This window comes from Oncorhynchus nerka, linkage group LG12 (genome assembly GCF_034236695.1).
Source record: "Oncorhynchus nerka isolate Pitt River linkage group LG12, Oner_Uvic_2.0, whole genome shotgun sequence".
In the NCBI taxonomy this organism is placed as follows: domain Eukaryota; kingdom Metazoa; phylum Chordata; class Actinopteri; order Salmoniformes; family Salmonidae; genus Oncorhynchus; species Oncorhynchus nerka.
The window spans coordinates 65,091,175-65,110,286 of NC_088407.1; the positions used below are offsets into that span (position 1 = coordinate 65,091,175).

The 19,112-nt window shown below is 46.4% G+C and overlaps 1 protein-coding gene across 1 annotated transcript in view; it reads right to left on the bottom strand.

Annotated features, from left to right (window-relative positions):
• Window positions 1-19,112, bottom strand: part of LOC115138604 (bridge-like lipid transfer protein family member 1) — a 96,381-nt gene that overhangs the window by 49,288 nt on the left and 27,981 nt on the right. The window contains 15 exon segments of the mRNA XM_065025740.1: window positions 2,594-2,731; window positions 2,918-3,063; window positions 3,066-3,190; window positions 3,357-3,839; window positions 3,986-4,220; window positions 4,425-4,675; window positions 4,861-5,180; window positions 11,774-11,893; window positions 12,051-12,179; window positions 12,247-12,423; window positions 13,469-13,606; window positions 13,767-13,985; window positions 14,125-14,336; window positions 15,039-15,145; window positions 15,286-15,479. Of these exon segments, the coding sequence (XP_064881812.1) occupies window positions 2,594-2,731; window positions 2,918-3,063; window positions 3,066-3,190; window positions 3,357-3,839; window positions 3,986-4,220; window positions 4,425-4,675; window positions 4,861-5,180; window positions 11,774-11,893; window positions 12,051-12,179; window positions 12,247-12,423; window positions 13,469-13,606; window positions 13,767-13,985; window positions 14,125-14,336; window positions 15,039-15,145; window positions 15,286-15,479 (2,994 nt within the window).

The window sequence follows — 19,112 nt, forward strand, 5'->3', positions numbered from 1 at the left end:
GGTACTGTGTGTATACAGTATATACAGTTGAAGTCGGAAGTTTACATACACCTTAGCCAAATACATTTAAATACAATTCCTGAAATGTAATCCTAGTAAGGACTCCCTGTTTTTGGTCAGTTAGAATCACCACTTTATTTAAAGAATGTGAAATGTCAGAATAGTAGAGAGAATGATTTATTTCAGCTTTTATTTCTTTCATCACATTCCCAGTGGGTCAGAAGTTTACATATACTCAATTAGTATTTGGTAGCATTGCCTTTAAATTGTGTAACTTGGGTCAAATGTTTCAGGTAGCCTTCCACATGCTTCCCACAATAAGTTGGGTGAATTTTGGTCCATTCCTCCTGACAGAGCTGGTGTAACTGAGTCAGGTTTGTAGGCCTCCTTGCTCATACATGCTTTTTCAGTTCTGCCCACACATTTTCTATAATTTTGAGGTCAGGGCTTTGTGATGGCCACTCCAATACCTTGACTGTGATGTCCTTAAGCCATTTTCCCATAACTTTTGAAGTATGCTTGGGGTCATTGTCCATTTGGAAAACCCATTTGCAACCAAGCTTCAACTTCCTGACTGATGTCTTGAGATGTTGCTTCAATATATCCACATACCTTTCCTCCCTCGTGATGCCATCTATTTTATGAAGTGCACCAGTCCCTCCTGCAGCAAAGCACCCAGACAACATGATGCTGCCACCCCCGTGCTTCACGGTTGGGATGGTGTTCTTCGGCTTGCAAGCCTCCCCCTTTTTCCTCCAAACATAACAATGGTCATTATGGCCAAACAGTTGTATTTTTGTTTCATCAGACCAGAGGACATTTCTCCAAAGAGTACAATCTTTGTCTCCATTTGCAGTTGCAAACCGTAGTCTGGCTTTTTTTATGGTGGTTTTGGAGCAGTGGCTTCTTCCTTGCTGAGCGGCCTTTCAGGTTATGTCAATATAAGACACGTTTTACTGTGGCTATAGATACTTTTGTACCCGTTTCCTCCAGCATCTTCACAAGGTCCTTTGCTGTTGTTCTGGGATTGATTTGCACTTTTCGCACCAAAGTATGTTAATCTCTAGGAGACAGAACATGTCTCCTTCTTGAGCAGTATGACAGCTGGTTGGTCCCATGGTGTTTATACTTGCCTACTATTGTTTGTACAGATGAACGTGGTACCTTCAGGCGTTTGGAAATTGCTCCCAAGGATGAACCAGACTTGTGGAGGTCTACAATTTATTTTCTGAAGTTTTGACTGATTTCTTTTGATTTTCCCATGATGTCAAGCAAAGAGGCACTGAGTTTGAAGGTAGGCCTTGAAATACATCCACAGGTACACCTCCAATTGACTCAAATTATGTCAATTAGCCTCTCAGAAGCTTCTAAAGCCATGACATCATATTCTGGAATTTTCCAAGCTGTTTAAAGGTACAGTCAACTTAGTGTATGTAAACCTCTGACCCACTGGAATTGTGATACAGTGAATTAAAAGGGAAATAATCTGTCTGTAAACAATTGTTGGAAAAATTAGTTGTCATGCACAAAGTAGATGTCCTAACCGATTTGCTAAAACTACAGTTCGTTAATAAGACATTTGTGGAGTGGTTGAAAAATTAGTTTTAATGACTCTAACCTAAGAACATGAATAGACTTTGTTTCTGGCCATTTTGAGCCTTGTAATCGAACCCACAAATGCTGATGCTCTAGATACACAACTAGTCTAAAGAAGGACAGTTTTATTGCTTCTTTAAGCAGTACAACAGTTTTCAGCTGTGCTAACATAATTGCAAAGAGTTTTCTAATGATCAATTAGCCTTTTAAAATGATCAACTTGGATTAGCTAACACAACGCGCCATTGGAACACAGGAGTGATGGTTGCTGATAATGGGCCTCTGTACGCCTATGTAGATATTCCATTAAAAATCAGCCGTTTCCAGCTACGATAGTCATTTACAACATTTACAATGTCTACCTTGTATTTCTGATAAATTTGATGTTATTTTAATGGACCATTTTTTTGTTGCTTTTCTTTCAATAACAAGGACATTTCTAAGTGACCCCAACCTTTTTGAACGGTAGTATGTATGTATGTAAAAAAACATTTTTTAAGGAAATCAGTCAGGATTTTAACTTACTGCTCTTGATAGCTGTAAAAGTAGAAGGCACAAGGAGGAATCTCTAAATGTGGTAGAGCATGGGCTGTTTTCCTCACGTCACTCACTGATAGACCTTGTCAGAAATGTCCAGTTGAGCAACTAGAGCATGTTAGCTAGGTAGGTAAGATAGCTGGTTAGCCAATCTAAATCTTGTTGTTATCATGGCCAGATTACGTGCCCAGGGGCCTCGACCCCAAGGGGGCCCATAATGATTCTGTTGAGTCACTGTGTAGGGTTGCAGGAAATGTGCTTCAAAACTCTAAAATGTTTTGTCTACCAACAAGACGGGTGTGAACAGTTTGTTGTAAAATGTTTTGAAAGGTGGGGGTTTGTTACTATGCCGAAAAATGACAATATCCATCCGGACCCTTGCAACCTAGGAAATTTGCCTGACCGAACCTTCTCAAATAGTAGTTGAATACCGCTGATCTATATAGTGTGTGTTTCTTACCTTAAAGCTGGGAACAGAGAGCTGGTCGAAGGAGGCGGAGCTCTCCTCACTGGTGGGTGTGTCCAGGTCCAGGGGGCGATGCAGTGAGGACTTGGAGGTCCTCTTATTGGTGGGCTGCTTCTGAGACCAGTTAGACACCTGGGGTGTATTCAGAAGGATAAACGGTCAGAAGGTTGAATAGAGCAGACATAATTCCCGAATTCTACCTGACAGACAATCATACAGGGGTGTCACATTGCCGTACGATACATGTCTTAATTTTCTGATCAAATCATATAATAATAATTAGTTCAGGGATAATACACTATTGTGTACCAGCCTTACCTGGTAGTGGGCCAGGTAGCTCTGGTAGCAGGCCATGACATGGGGCTGTCGAGTCACCAGGCCTGGCTCGGGAGTCTTCTCCACCTCCACCGAGCACTCCTCCTCCAACCCCATGGCTGATACAAAGGAGGCCTGCGACTGGTGGCCGGGATGGGGTGGGCTGGCAGCGGGGGCAGCATGGGGGGCATGGGCAGGGGCCTGGGCTCTGTGATGAGATCCCCATTCAACACATAGGTGAGAGGTCCCTCCACACTGTGGTAGATGGAACTTCGGCTGGAATCAGATTCACAACAGATTGGTTTAACTACTGTAATCATGCATCGTTTCCCTTTATTTTACTAAGTAAAATGACAACACATTCTCTAAGAAAGAAAAAGGTTAGGTAAGAGGGGGAAGGGTCGGACTGGAGGGGCAGTCATTTAGCAGGTACAGGTCCAACCTGTAGTGGTCCATGTGGTAGGGCTGCTGCTGGGGCTGATTCTGCATCTGCTGCTGCCTCCTCTTCTTCTTCCTACCAGGGTAGGTGCCTGGACCTTCGTCTGCACTGCTGATGGGCTCAAAGTCCTCTGTTGCTGAAAAGTAAGCCTCGCTGTCTGCCACCGACATGCTGGAGTCTGCTGAGCGATACTGGTGGAAGGTGCTGGAGTCTGCGGACGGCGTGAACGGGAAGGAGCTGTAGCTCCGGCGCTGGCGAGGAGAGTCTAGGACGTTCTCGTCGCTACGGGAGACCTCACTGCTGAACTGGACGCCAGAAAGTGGCGGTGGGGGCTTGTCGGTGAAGACTGCCGCCGACAGGCTCTTCGTGCTGCCCAGCCGGCCAGATTGCACGGAGGACTGGCGCTTGAGGGGTGAGCGGAGAGAGGAGTGCTCCTGGGCACTGTTGGGTGACACTGGGGTGCCCTCAGGGAGTTCTGTAAGAGTACTGTGAGGAGAGAAGGAGGGGTTGAGAATACCAAGATAATGCACTTTTGTCAGCTACTTCACTAGTATATGGGCTGTTGGTGAATTGTGAATGTGTGTAAACACTGTATGCATGTTGCACCCGTGCTGCATTAATCTGCTACTCACTCTGCAGTGCTCTTGCCGTTCATGGGGAGCATGCGTTCCTCAGTGCTAGGAGATGGGCTGTCCCTCTCCCCAGCCAGTAGGGGCAGTGCTGCGCTGGAGCAACTATTTTCCTCGGAAGAGGAGGCTGAACTGTGGGAGCGCAGAGGCACCTGCAGGCTCAGGTGTTGGCCCCGTATTCCGAGCTCAGGGGCCGGACTGGGGGTACAGGTGTCTCCCTTCACCCCCACACCCTTACCTACAAGAGGGAATACACAGTATGTCACAGTACTGTAGGTTGGGTGTGTTCCAGATACACAGATCAAAGCTAAAATGGAACAGACCAGCAACCCTATCATTTAACACAACTATCACAGTGAACCCAGATATGACCTCCGTGTCAGTCTCCAATCCCAGTGAAAATGTTTTATTTATTTTGATAAATACATTGAAACACTCCTACCGTTAGACAGCTTGGCCGTCTCCTTGGTGACAATCCACTCTCCAGGCTGCAGCAGTGATTGGCCGTAGCACATGTCTGACTCAACACTGGAGGAGGAGAAGGCCAAGCTGCAGGAGGGGGTCATCTCCTCCATATGGAAGAAGTCCAGGCCCGTGTTGGTGCCCCCATAGAAACGACAGCCCCCCAGGCAACCACACTTGTTCCTGCTGCGCTTGTTGCGACCAATCTCATCTGGCCACAGGAACCATAGCCTGGGAGGAAAGGAAAGCGAGAGAGAGCACTCATGTCTCTGATCTGATGTATGCATGTGTGTCTGTCTAGTCTGTCTGTGATTGCTACTGGTGATGGCAAGACCAATTTTCTCTAGGGATCCATTTCTCCCAAATTTCTTTGGGATCAATAAAGTGTATTAATTCCTTCCTTCCTCCATTCCTACCTCTTGGTGTGAGCATCATGGAGCTCCAGGAATTGCCTCTGCACCTCGTACTTGGCCGGGTGGTCCGCAGCCAGTGCCACGTCAGCCGTGATCAGGGCGAAGTTGACCGAGCCAGCCTCCAACCAGAAGGATCTCCGCAGTACAGCGGGCTGGCCAAGCCCTAAGCCCTGACCTGGAGAGGGTCCTGGCCGGACCCAGTCTGACTGGGGCTGCTGCTGTTCGATGTACTGGTGGATATGGACATCCTGCACCACAGCACTGATCCCTTCTCCCACCGCCTGGTTGTGCAGGTTGCAGTTGGCCAGTCGGATGGCACCCGTCTAGGTAAAGGCAGAATTGGAGCAGTATTTCTCAACTCCTGTCCTCAAGCCTGAGGTAAAGTAAAGCCCCCTTACTGGCTCAAATAGGCAACCAACCCTTAGTAAATATCTTGGAAAAAATCGTGTTTGACCAGATACAATGCTATTTTACAGTAAACAAATTGACAACAGAATTTCAGCATGCTTATAGGGAAGGACACTCAACAAGCACAGCACTTACACAAATGACTGATGATCGGCTGAGAGAAATTGATGATAAAATAATTGTGGGTGTTGCCTTGTTAGACTTCAGTGCAGCATTTTACATTATTGATCATAGTCTGCTGCTGTTAAAATGTACGTGTTATGGCTTTACACCCCCTGTTATAATGTGGATAAAGAGTTACTTGTCTAATAGAACACAGAGGGTGTTCTTTAATGGAACCCTATCAATTATAATCCAGTTAGAATCAAGAATTTCCCAGAGTAGCTGTTTAGGCCCCTTGCTTTTTTCAATTTTTATTAACGACATGCCACTGACTTTCAGTAAAGCCAGTTTCTATGTATGCGGATGACTCAACACTATACACGTCAGCTACTACAGCGACTGAAATGACTAACACTCAAATAAAATCAAAGTTTATTGGTCACGTGCGCTGAATACAACAGGTGTAGACCTTACAGTGAAATGCTTACTTACAGGCTCTAATCAATAGAGCAAAAAAGGTAGTAGGTGAACAATAGGTAATTAAAGAAATAAAACAGTAAAAAAGGCAAGCTATATACAGTAGCGAGGCTATAAAAGTAGCGAGGCTACATACAGACACCGGTTAGTCAGGCTGATTGAGGTAGTATGTACATGTAGCTATGGTTAAAGTGACTATGCATACATGATGAACAGAGAGTAGCAATAATGTAAAAGAGGGGTTGGCGGGTGGTGGGACACAATGCAGATAAGCCCGTTTAGCTAATGTGCAGGAGCACTGGTTGGTCGGCCCAATTGAGGTAGTATGTACATGAATGTATAGTTAAAGTGACGATGCATATATGATAAACAGAGAGTAGCAGCAGCGTAAAAAGAGGGGTTGGGGGTGGCACACAATGCTAATAGTCTGGGTAACCTGTTCAGGAGTCTTATGGCTTGGGGGTAAAAACTGTTGAGAAGCCTTTTTGTCCTAGACTTAGCACCCCGGTACCGCTTGCCATGCGGTAGTAGAGAGAACAGTCAATGACTGGGGTGGCTGGGGTCTTTGACAATTGTTAGGGCCTTCCTCTGACACCGCCTGGTGTAGAGGTCCTGGGTGGCAGGCAGCTTAACCCCAGTGATGTACTGGGCCGTACGCACTACCCTCTGTAGTGCCTTGCGGTCAGAGGCCGAGCAATTGCCGTACCAGGCAGTGACGCAACCAGTCAGGATGCTCTCGATGATGCAGCTGAAGAACCTTTTGAGGATCTCAGGACCCATGCCAAATCTTTTTAGTTTCCTGAGGGGGAATAGGCTTTGTCGTGCCCTCTTCACGACTGTCTTGGTGTGTTTGGACCATTCTAGTTTGTTGCTGATGTGGATACCAAGGGACTTGAAGCTCTCAACCTGCTCCACTACAGCCAATGTCGATGAGAATGGGGACGTGCTCGGTCCTCCTTTTCCTGTAGTCCACAACCATCTCCTTAGTCTTGGTTACGTTGAGGAATAGGTCGTTATTCTGGCACCACCCGGTCAGGTCTCTGACCTCCGCCCTATAGGCTGTCTCGTCGTTGTCGGTGATCAGGCCTACCACTGTTGTGTCATCTGCAAACTTAATGATGGTGTTGGGGTCATGCCTGGCCATGCAGTCGTGGGTGAACAGGGACTACAGAAGGGAACTGAGCATGCACCCCTGAGGAGCTCCAGTGTTGAGGATCAGCGTGGCAGATGTGTTGCTACCTACCCTCACCACCTGGGGGAGGCCCGTCAGGAAGTCCAGGATTCAGTTGCAGAGGGAGGTGTTTAGTAACAGGATCCTTAGCTTAGTGATGGGCTTTGAGGGTACTATGTTGTTGAACGCTGAGCTGTAGTCAATGAATAGCATTCTCACATAGGTATTCCTTTTGTCCAGGTGGGAAAGGACAGTGTTGAGTGCAATAGAGATTGAATCAGCTGTGGATCTGTTTGGGCAGTATGAAAATTGGAGTGAGTCTAGGATTTCTGGGATAATGGTGTTGATGTGAGCAATTACCAACCTTTCAAAGCACTTCATGGCTATGGACGTGACTGCTACGGGTATGTAGTCATTTAGGCAGGTTGCCTTTGGGTTCTTGGGCACAGGGACCATGGTGGTCTGCTTGAAACATGTTGGTATTATAGACTCAATCAGGGACATGTTCAAAATGTCAGTGAAGACACCTGCCAGTTGGTCAGCACATGCCCAGAGCACACGTCCTGGTAATCCGTCTGGCCCCGCAGCCTTGTGTATGTTGACCGGTTTAAAGGTCTTACTCACGTCAGCTACGGAGAGTGATTTAGCTCGTCTGGTAGGCTCATATCACTTAGTCCTGTATTGATACTTTGCCTGTTTGATGGTTCGTCACTGGCGCTTCCTGTTTTCATTTTTGCTTGTAAGCAGGAATCAGGAGGATAGAGTATGGGTCGGATTTACCAAATGGATGGCGAGGGAGAGCTTTGTAAGCGTCTCTGTGTGTGGAGTACAGGTGATCTAGAATTTTCTTCCCTCTTGTTTCACATTTAACACGTTGATAGAAATTTGGTAGAACACATTTAAGTTTCCCTCCACTAGGAGCTCCGCCTCTGGGTGAGTGGTTTACGGTTTGCTTATTTCCTTATACAGCTGACTCAGTGCGGTCTTAGTGCCAGCATCTGTCTGTGGTGGTAAATAAACAGCCACAAAAATTATAGCTGAAAACTCTCTAGGCAAGTAGTGTGGCCTGCAATTTATCCCAATATACTCTACTTCAGGTGAGCAAAATCTAGAGACTTCCATAGATTTCGTGCACCAGCTGTTTACAAATATGCACAGACCGCCCCCTCTCGTCTTACCGGAGTGTGCTATTCTATCTTGCCGGTGTAGCGTATATCCCGCTAGCTGAATATCCATGTCGTCATTCAGCCACGATTCCGTGAAACATAGGATATTACAGTTTTTGATGTCCCGTTGGTAGGATATTCATGATCATACCTCGTCTAATTTAGTGTCCAATGATTGCACGTTGGCGAGTAGTATTGACGGTAATGGCAGCTTTCCCACTCGCCTTCTCCGGGTCCTGACCAGGCATCTGGCTCTTCGTCCTCTTTACCGGTGTCGCTTCCTCTTGCAAATAACGGGGATGTCGGCCCTGTGGGGCGTTTGGAGAATATCATGTGCGTCCTGCTTGTTGTAGAAAAAATCTCAGTCTAATCCGAGGTGAGTGATCGCTCTCCTGATATCCAGAAGATATTTTGTTGCAGTTGCAGAAACATTATGTACAAAATAAGTTACAAATAACGCAAAACCCCCCACATAATAGCACAATTGGCTGGGAGCCTGTAAAACTGCTGCCATTTCACCGCTGCCAGTCTCCACCGATAAATCCACGATTATCGAAAGCTTCAATAAGCACTTCTCAACGGCTGGCCATGCCTTCCGCCTGGCTACTCCAACCTCGGCCAACAGCTCCGCCCCCCCCGCAGCTCCTCGCCCAAGCCTCTCCAGGTTCTCCTTTACCCAAATCCAGATAGCAGATGTTCTGAAAGAGCTGCAAAACCTAGACCCGTACAAATCAGCTGGGCTTGACAATCTGGACCCTCTATTTCTGAAACTATCTGCCGCCATTGTCGCAACCCCTATTACCAGCCTGTTCAACCTCTCTTTCATATCGTCTGAGATCCCCAAGGATTGAAAGCTGCCGCAGTCATCCCCCCTCTTCAAAGGGGAGACACCCTGGACCCAAACTGCTATAGACCTATATCCATCCTGCCCTGCCTATCTAAGGTCTTGAAAGCCAAGTCAACAAACAGGTCACTGACCATCTCGAATCCCAACCTTCTCCGCTGTGCAATCTGGTTTCCGAGCCGGTCACGGGTGCACCTCAGCCACGCTCAAGGTACTAAACGATATCATAACCGCCATCGATAAAAGACAGTACTGTGCAGCCGTCTTCATCGACCTCGCCAAGGCTTTCGACTCTGTCAATCACCATATTCTTATCGGCAGACTCAATAGCCTCGGTTTCTCGGATGACTGCCTTGCCTGGTTCACCAATTACTTTGCAGACAGAGTTCAGTGTGTCAAATCGGAGGGCATGCTGTCCGGTCCTCTGGCAGTCTCTATGGGGGTGCCACAGGGTTCAATTCTCGGGCCGACTCTTTTCTCTGTATATATCAATGATGTTGCTCTTGCTGCGGGCGATTCCCTGATCCACCTCTACGCAGACGACACCATTCTATATACTTTCGGCCCGTCATTGACACTGTGCTATCTAACCTCCAAACGAGCTTCAATGCCATACAGCACTCCTTCCGTGGCCTCCAACTGCTCTTAAACGCGAGTAAAACCAAATGCATGCTTTTCAACCGATCGCTGCCTGCACCCGCACGCCCGACTAGCATCACCACCCTGGATGGTTCCGACCTTGAATATGTGGACATCTATAAGTACCTAGGTGTCTGGCTAGACTGCAAACTCTCCTTCCAGACTCACATCAAACATCTCCAATCGAAAATCAAATCAAGAGTCGGCTTTCTATTCCGCAACAAAGCCTCCTTCACTCACGCCGCCAAGCTTACCCTAGTAAAACTGACTATCCTACCGATCCTCGATTTCGGCGATGTCATCTACAAAATGGCTTCCAACACTCTACTCAGCAAACTGGATGCAGTCTATCATAGTGCCATCCGTTTTGTCACCAAAGCACCTTATACCACCCACCACTGCGACTTGTATGCTCTAGTCGGCTGGCCCTCGCTACATATTCGTCGCCAGACCCACTGGCTCCAGGTCATCTACAAGTCCATGCTAGGTAAAGCTCCGCCTTATCTCAGTTCACTGGTCACGATGGCAACACCCATCCGTAGCACACGCTCCAGCAGGTGTATCTCACTGATCATCCCTAAAGCCAACACCTCATTTGGCCGCCTCTCGTTCCAGTACTCTGCTGCCTGTGACTGGAATGAACTGCAAAAATCGCTGAAGTTGGAGACTTTTATCTCCTCACCAACTTCAAACATCAGCTATCCGAGCAGCTAACCGATCGCTGCAGCTGTACATAGTCTATTGGTAAATAGCCCACCCATTTTCACCTACCTCATCCCCATACTGTTTTTATACTGTTTTTTTTATTTTATTTATTTATTTACCTTTCTGCTCTTTTGCACACCAATATCTCTACCTGTACATGACCATCTGATCATTTATCACCCCAGTGTTAATCTGCAAAATTGTATTATTCGCCTACCTCATGCCTTTTGCACACATTGTATATAGACTGCCCATTTTTTTTTCTACTGTGTTATTGACTTGTTAATTGCTTACTCCATGTGTAACTCTGTGTTGTCTGTTCACACTGCTATGCTTTATCTTGGCCAGGTCGCAGTTGCAAATGAGAACTTGTTCTCAACTAGCCTACCTGGTTAAATAAAGGTGAAATAAAATAAAAAATAAAATAAAATGTCATCCACATTTTATCCAAACACTCAAACAAAAAGCTGCAGTTAGTCTCAGAGTGGGTGGCAAGGAATAAGTAAGCCCTAAATATTTATAAAACTGAAAGCATTGTATTTGGAACAAAACACTCACTAAACCCTAAACCTGAACTAAATCTTGTAATAAATAAATGTGGAAATTGAACAAGCTGAGATGACTAAACTGCTCTTGGAGTAACACTAGGTTGTAAACTGTCATGGTCAAAACATATCGATGCAGTAGTAGCTAAGATGGGGAGAAGTCTGTCTATAATAAAGCGATGCTCTGCCTTCTTAACAACACTATCAACAAGGCAGGTCCGACAGGCCCTAGTTTTGTCGCACCTAGACTACTGTTAAGTCGTGTGGTCAGGTGCACGGCTGGCCCTTGGATGTACACAGAGAGCTAATATTAATAATATGCATGTCAATCTCTCCTGGCTGAAAGTGGAGGAGAGATTGACTTCATCACTACTTTTATTTATGAGAGGTATTGACATGATGAATGCACCGAGCTGTCCGTCTCAACTACTGGCACACAGCTCAGACACCCCACAAAAGGTCTCTTCACAGTCCCCAAGTCCAGAACAGACTATGGGAGGCACACAGTACTACATAGAGCCATGACTACATGGAACTCTATTCCACATCAAGTAACTGACGCAAGCAGTAAAATTTGATTAAGCAACACAAACATTGGCACAGACACACGCACACACTTAGTACTGTAGATATGTGGTAGTGGTGGAGTAAGGGCCTGAGGGCACACAGTGTGTTGTGAAATCTGTGAATGTATTGTGAATGTATGTATCTGTGAATGTATTGTTTTAAAATTGTATAAACTGCCTTAATTTTGCTGGACCCCAGGAAGAGTAGCTGCTGCTTTGGCAGCAGCTAATGGGGATCCATAATAAATACAAACATTACACACTTTTGTTCTAGTGTGGAAGACTTGTGTTACCTTGATGTTGGCTGCACAGCTGTGCTCCACTATGAAGAGGTCAGCCCCATCCACAGCCAGACGGGTCATGGTGTACTTGAGCTCCTCAGACGTCCGACAGTGTCCAGGCAGGCAGGACATCTACGAAAGTAGAGAACAGAATAGTTACAATGGTTAATTATTGCCTTTGGAGGTCAGACTCACATTTTTACACAAATATACAAAACCAGTAGATTTGACAAACTACAGATTTTCAAGTGTGTGATTTCCATGCGCAGAAAAAGTGGGAACGTATTACCTTGGAGTCACACACACGGCGGTCCACCCCGTGCTGGCAGATGACAGAGGGCTTGGGCTGCTCCAGCTGGAACTCCCGGGAGAAGACGTGGAACATGTACGTCTCACCCCACTCCATCACACTGGCCAGCTGAGGAACAACACATTCATTAGATATAGACAAAATAGAAAATGCGTACACACACACACACACAAACCTGTGGCACGGTGACTCTCCCCGTGAGGGCACCAGCCTGCATGTCTATGAGCCAGGCGTACTCCAGGGTGTCTGTGCCTAGAGGTAGCCCCTGGGCTGAGAACATGGCGTGGGCACGCATCTGCAGGCCAGACAGACTCAGGTGGCCATCCCTCAGAACACCATCAGACGTGGGCCGCTGTGTGGACACAGGAAATCATATTAATAACTTTTTGCAGTGTAAAGACAGATGGAATTAGCTTCAAATATGCATGTATACGCATCACAGAAACTAACATTTTGTGGTTCTACATTAAGCATGCACATGTACAGGTAACAAAATAAAGGAAACACTTGAGTAAATGAGGGATACAAAGTATATTGAAAGCAGGTGCTTTCACACTGTGGTTCCTAAGTTAATAAATAAATAATTAACATCCCTTCATGCGCAGTTGCCAATTATTTTGCTTTCCATGGCTAGTAGAGATCTAGGGGGTTTAAATGGGGTGTGTATGTGTGAGTGTATGTGTGTGTGTCTCAGTCACCAGATCTCAACCCAATTGAACACTTATGGGAGATTCTGGAGTGGCGCATGAGACAGCGTTTTCCACCACCATCAACAAAACAACGATGGCATTTCTCATGGAAGAATGGTGACACATCCCTCCAATAGAGTTCCAGACACCTGTAGAATCTATGCCAAGGTGCATTGAAGCTGTTCTGGTGCCCAACGCCCTATTAAGACACTATGTTGGGGTTTCCTTTATTTTGGTAGTTACCTGTACATCTATCATACACCCATCACATGCACACACAAAAATACCTCTTAGAATGGCTATTTTTTGCAGGTTGACTGTCAAATGGTAGTATTGTGCTTCTGTGCCATTCAAATGTTTAGCCAGTTGATCGACATTCACTGTACTCTCAAAAAACTGAGCAACAACAAAACTCAGCTGTCTATTATCCTCAGCAGAAGTCAGTTCTGAAGGTCATTGCATGAGGGAAGAGATTACCAGGGCATTTCAGGTAAAGCTCTAAGCTCTTAGCTCTGAGGCTCCTGTAATAACAAACCCAGGGCTACTGCTTAAGCATACAATCATAAACCATGATTGCGTCATATCTACACCAATCCAATGCCTTTAAATCCTTGTGAACATGAACAAGTGCACCCTTTGGAGAGAAGGTGGAGGGTTACTGTATGAATCTATCCCTAAAGATGGTCCCATCGATTGTGGTCGACTCACCTGGTAGTTGTCACTGATGAAGATATGAGCCGGGGAGAGCACAAGCTGGAGCATGGTCTCCTTATAGCCCTTCTTCATCTCAAAACAGAGCCTCTCTAAGAACCCAGAGGGGCCCTCAGGACTGTCGCTGCCACAGTGCTGTCCAGACAAGTGGAAAGAGTTAGAAGAATGGGTGTGTTTAGGGGCATTTCCAGTCCTAGAACTGGAGCAAAGTGGTGCTAGTAGACCCATAATGTGTTATTTGTTGATAAAAATGGGTGGTGGTGGTTGTTGGATGGGTGGGTGGAGGAGGATTTACCATGGGCAGGCGTCCGTGCACCTTGTAGAGGTTGATGAGGACGGTGATGTCCCAGGGACGCAGGGCCAGGGGGTGAAGGGTGGCAGCAACCCTCCCGTCATCGTCCAGGCCCAGTGGAGACCAGCCCAGGATGGAGGAGGTGGACAGGTAGGACAGCACAGGGCTGGACACCGCCTCCTCAAAGTCTGTGTACATGTCGTCCTCACCAAAGTAGTTCTCCTGCAGAAAGGATGAGGGAAGGGTGGATAGATCAATCTTATGACTCATCCCTCAGATTTACTCAAATTTCCCATTTACCATTCCTGGGAAAGTTTTAGGATGAGTCACTGGAGTCTGTGTGTTGTGTCCCTGACTGTACCTTGATGGAGACGAGGGCCTTGAGCAGGGGCCCGTAGAGGATGATCTGGGAGTCGGGGGACATCTCCATCTCCACGTGGAGCCTGTCAGGGGTCAGCTCCGAGGGGTCTGTGATCACTCTACTGTTAGGGGCAGAGCGGCGAGGCGGTTGGGGTACAGACGAGTGCTCAGGGGGGCGCAAGGACGACAGCATGGCATCCTCCATCTCCGACACTGCAGGGAAGGAGAAACACTTGCATACATAAGCACAGAGTAAGACCATATAAACTAGCAGTCACCAAACAGTGGATCGTGATTGACTGGTCTATCTCCAAGGCATTCCTAGTCGATCACAAAACATTTCTTGAAAAAAAAATGATGGCCTTGCCATCAGCCGGACGACGGTGTCCCCTTTTGGTCAGTCTTAGCGAAGGGGGAGAGCTGAGGGACGATCAGACCGTGAGAGGCAGACCCTCTGATGCTCTCCCTCCACTGAGACCAGTAAAATAAAGCAAATTGTTTAAATTCATGCTCACTCAGCTGTGCCTCACAAGTCATACAACAAATTATACTATATTACCAGTGTGATCATATACTTCAAATTTTGAAATATAATTTTAAAATGGCCTAAGAAGATTAACATTGGCAGGGTAATTCAAGCATAGCCAATATGCAGTGATGATGAACTGGGCCTATAGCCTACTGCACAAACCTCATTGCTACAGAACTGGTTTTAATAGGTTCATGTTGCATAGGCATATGTGTTTTAAGTGATGTTTTTAAAACATTCTGAGCAGTAGATCTCGGCTCAGCGGTAGACTCAGAAAATGATCTTGGTTCAGAAAAATTTGGTGACCACAGATCTAAACAGACATATGAACAGTATACACGTATTAACACAGACATGAACTTAAAACAAAGGAGGCATCTGTTTACAGGACTGCTTGAGCTGTTCGTCTGATTTCTGAGGATAGATAGGGTGCCAGGTGTAATCAATGATGAGCAGGAAGTTTGGGACAGTCCAACAGTCCACCCAGCCAGCCCTGGAGAACAAGAAACAAATGATTCACTTATTTCTCAATTAAACAAGCATCACAAGGCACAACCACACAATTTGTTAGTAAATGATGGGTAAATACTGGTGGAATACTGTAAAATAAAAGAGCTAGTGGATCTAACTCACTCTGCATGGGTGATGTTCCTCCAGCGGGAGTTGTTGAGTTTGGGTGGGCCGCTATGGCTCTGACTCTGGCTCTCCACAGGCATGCACATGTCAGGAGACAACTTGCTGTTCTGGTAGTCCTTGGCCAGGGTGAGCAGCGGGTACCTGCTGGGGTGGCAGTCTGGCAGGGACAGCCGCAGGTCTGTGTCTTCAGCCTGGGGTTTACAGAGACGCAGACTTATGAGTGCCCACATGGGTTAAGCACAGTAATTGCGTCAGCAGGCTTCCGTTAGGCTGGTGGCTAGGCAAACCGAATGAGTGTGCTCACGGACTCCCTTAACGTGAAAAAGTGGCAATAGTACTGTTTGTCCATTTTGAGATTTTATTTAAAAACATTTATGTTTTATTTTTAAATCACCTTTATTTAACCAGGTAGGCCAGTTGAGAACAAGTTCTCATTTACAACTGCGACCTGGCCAAGATAAAGCAAAGCAGTGCGACAAAAAAAACAATGGAATAAACAAAAGGACAGTCAATAACAAAATATAAAAATATACAGTGTGTGCAAATGGAGTAAGGAGGTATGGCAATAAATAGGCCATAGTAGCGAAGTAATTACAATTTATCAAATTAACACGAGTGATATATGTGCAGATGATGATGTGCAAGTAGATTTACTAGTGTGCAAAAGAGCAAAAAAAGTCAATAAAAACAATATGGGGATGAGGTAGGTAGTTGGATGGGCTATTTACAGATGGACTGTGTACAGCTGCAGCGATCGGTAAACTGCTCAGATTGCCGAAGCTTAAAGTCAGCGAGGGAGATAAGTCTCCCAACTTCAGTGATTTTTGAAATTCGTTCCAGTCATTGGCAGCAGAGAACTGGAAGGAAAGGCAGCCAAAGGAGGAGTTGGGTTTGGGGATGACCAGTGGGATATACCTGCTGGAGCACGTGTTACGGGTGGGTGTTATGGTGACCAGTGAGCTGAGATAAGGCGGAGCTTTACCTAGCAAAGACTTATAGATGACCTGGAGCCAGTGGGTCTGGCAACGAATATGTAGCGAGGGCCAGCCAACGAGAGCATACAGGTCACAGTGGTGGGTGGTATATGGGGCTTTGGTGACAAAACGGATGGCACTGTGAAAGACTGTATCCAATTTGTTGAGTAGAGTGTTGGATTTTGTAAATGACGTCGCCGAAGTCGAGGATGGTCAGTTTTACGAGGGTATGTTTGGCAGCATGAGAATAGTAGGCTTTGTTGCGAAATAGGAAGCCGATTCTAGATTTAATTTTGGATTGGAGATGCTTAATAGGAGTCTGGAAGGAGAGTTTACAGTCTAGCCAGACACCTAGGTATTTGTAGTTGTCCAGAACCGTCCAGAGTAGTGATGCTAGTCGGGCGGGTGCGGGCAGCGATCGGTTGAAGAGCATGCATTTCGTTTTACTAGCGTTTAAGAGCAGTTGGAGGCCACGGAAGGAGTGTTATGGCGTTGAAGCTCATTTGGAGTTTTGTTAACACAGTGTCCAAAGAAGGGCCAGAGGTATACAGAATGCTGTCGTCTGCGTAGAGGTGGATCAGAGAATCACCAGACGCAAGAGTGACATCATTGATGTATAGAGAGAAAAGAGTCGGCTCGAGAATTGAACCCTGTGGCACCACCATAGAGACTGCCAGAGGTCCGCACAACAGGCCCTCCGATTTGACACACTGAACTGTGTCTGAGAAGTAGTTGGTGAACCAAGCGAGGCAGTCATTAGAGAAACCAAGGCTGTTGAGTCTGCCGATAAGAATATGGTGATGGACAGTCGAAAGCCTTGGCCAGGTCGTTGAAGAAGGCTGCACAGTAATGTCTTATCAATGGCGGTTATGATATCGTTTAGGACCTTGAGAGTGGCTGAGGTGCACCCATGACCAGCTCTGAAACCAGATTGCATAGCGGAGAAGGTACAGTGGGATTCGAAATGGTCATTTATCGGTTTGTTAACTTGGCTTTCGAAGACTTTAGAAAGGCAGGGCAGGATGGATATAGGTCTGTAACAGTTTGGGTCTAGAGTGTCTCCCCCTTTGAAGAGGGGGATGACCGCGGCAGCTTTCCAAGCTTTAGGAACCTCGGACGATACGAAAGAGGTTGAACAGAATAGTAATAGGGGTTGCAACAATGGTGGCGGATAATTTTAGAAAGAGGGTCCAGATTGTCTAGCCCAGTTGATTTGTACGGGTCCAGGTTTTGCAGCTATTTCAGAACATCTGCTATCTGGATTTGGGTGAAGGAGAAGCTGGGGAGCCTTGGGAAAGTAGCTGCAGGGGGTGCGGAGCTGTTGGCCAGGGTTGGGGTAGCCAGGAGGAAAGCATGACCAGCTGAGATGAAATGCTTATTGAAATTCTCAATAATTGTGGATTTATCGGTAGTGACAGTGTTTCCTAGCCTCAGTGCAGTGGGCAGCTGGGAGGAGGTGCTCTTATTCTCCATGGACTTTACAGTGTCCCAGAACTTTATGGAGTTAAAGCTATAGGATGCACATTTCTGTTTGAAAAGCTAGCCTTTGCTTTCCTAACTGACTGTGTATTCGTTCCGGACTTCCCTGAAAAGTTGCATATCTTGGGGACTATTCGATGCTAGTGCAGTACGCCACAGGATGTTTTTGTGCTGGTCGAGGGCAGTCAGGTCTGGAGTGAACCAAGGGCTATAACTGTTCTTAGTTCTACATTTTTTGAAAGGGGCATGCTTATTCAAGATGGTGAGGAAATTACTTTTTTAAAAGAACAACCAGGCATCCTCTACTGACGGGATGAGGTCAATATCCTTCCAGGATATCCGGGCCAGATCGATTAGAAAGGCCTGCTCGCAGAAGTGTTTTAGGGAGCGTTTGACAGTGATGAGGGGTGGTCGTTTGACCGCGGACACATAACGGATGCAGGCAATGATCACTGAGATCCTGATTGAAAACAGCAGAGGTGTATTTGGAAGGAAAGTTCGTCAGGAGATGCCGTAGCCATTATAGACTTACTCAAAATAGTCCGAATTAATCAAAGATAACTCAAGAAATCGGTCATTTGGCCTCCTGAGTGGTGCAGTGGTCTAAGGCACTGGGTTCGAGTCCAGGCTCTGTCGCAGTCGACCGGGAGGCCAATGTGGCGGCGCACAATTGGCCCAGAGCCGTCCGGGTTAGGGAAGGGTTTGGCCGGCAGGGATATCCTTGTCCCATCGCGCACTAGTGCCTCCTGTGGCGGGCCGGGCGCAGTGCATGTTGACACAGTCGCCAGGTGTACGGGGTTTCCTCCGACACATTGGTGCAGCTGGCTTCCAGGTTAAGTAGGCATTGTGTCAAGAAGCAGTGCGGCTTGGTTGGGTTGTGTTTTGGTGGACGCATAGCTCTCGACCGTCGCCTCTCCCGAACCCATACGTTTTTTTTTATTTTATACAAATTGTACGTCTAATAAGTTTGTTGCAGTATTTCTCATTAAAAAAACTGCAGAAAAACTAGTCGTCTTTCATTGAATGACAAAATACTTTATTGAAGAATCCCTACAGTACACCAATCACAGACGAATGGGCGTAGACTTCAGCTCCCGAACTATGGCTGAAAAAAAAAATACTTATCGAAGTCCAAAACAAACTAAAACATTACAAAATGTTGTCATAATATATGCACAAACTCTTCCGAACGGTTTTGGCTGGGAGCATGCGGAAGCCTTAAGGCAGGGGTTCTCAAAGTGGGGTCCGCAGAGGTACTGCAGGGGGTCCGCAATCTCTGTTCTTACCCCTGTTCAACATGAGTCTGGGAGGCTCACAGGGACATTGGTATCCACAGTAGTCCTATACTCCATCAATTATACATTTTTCAAC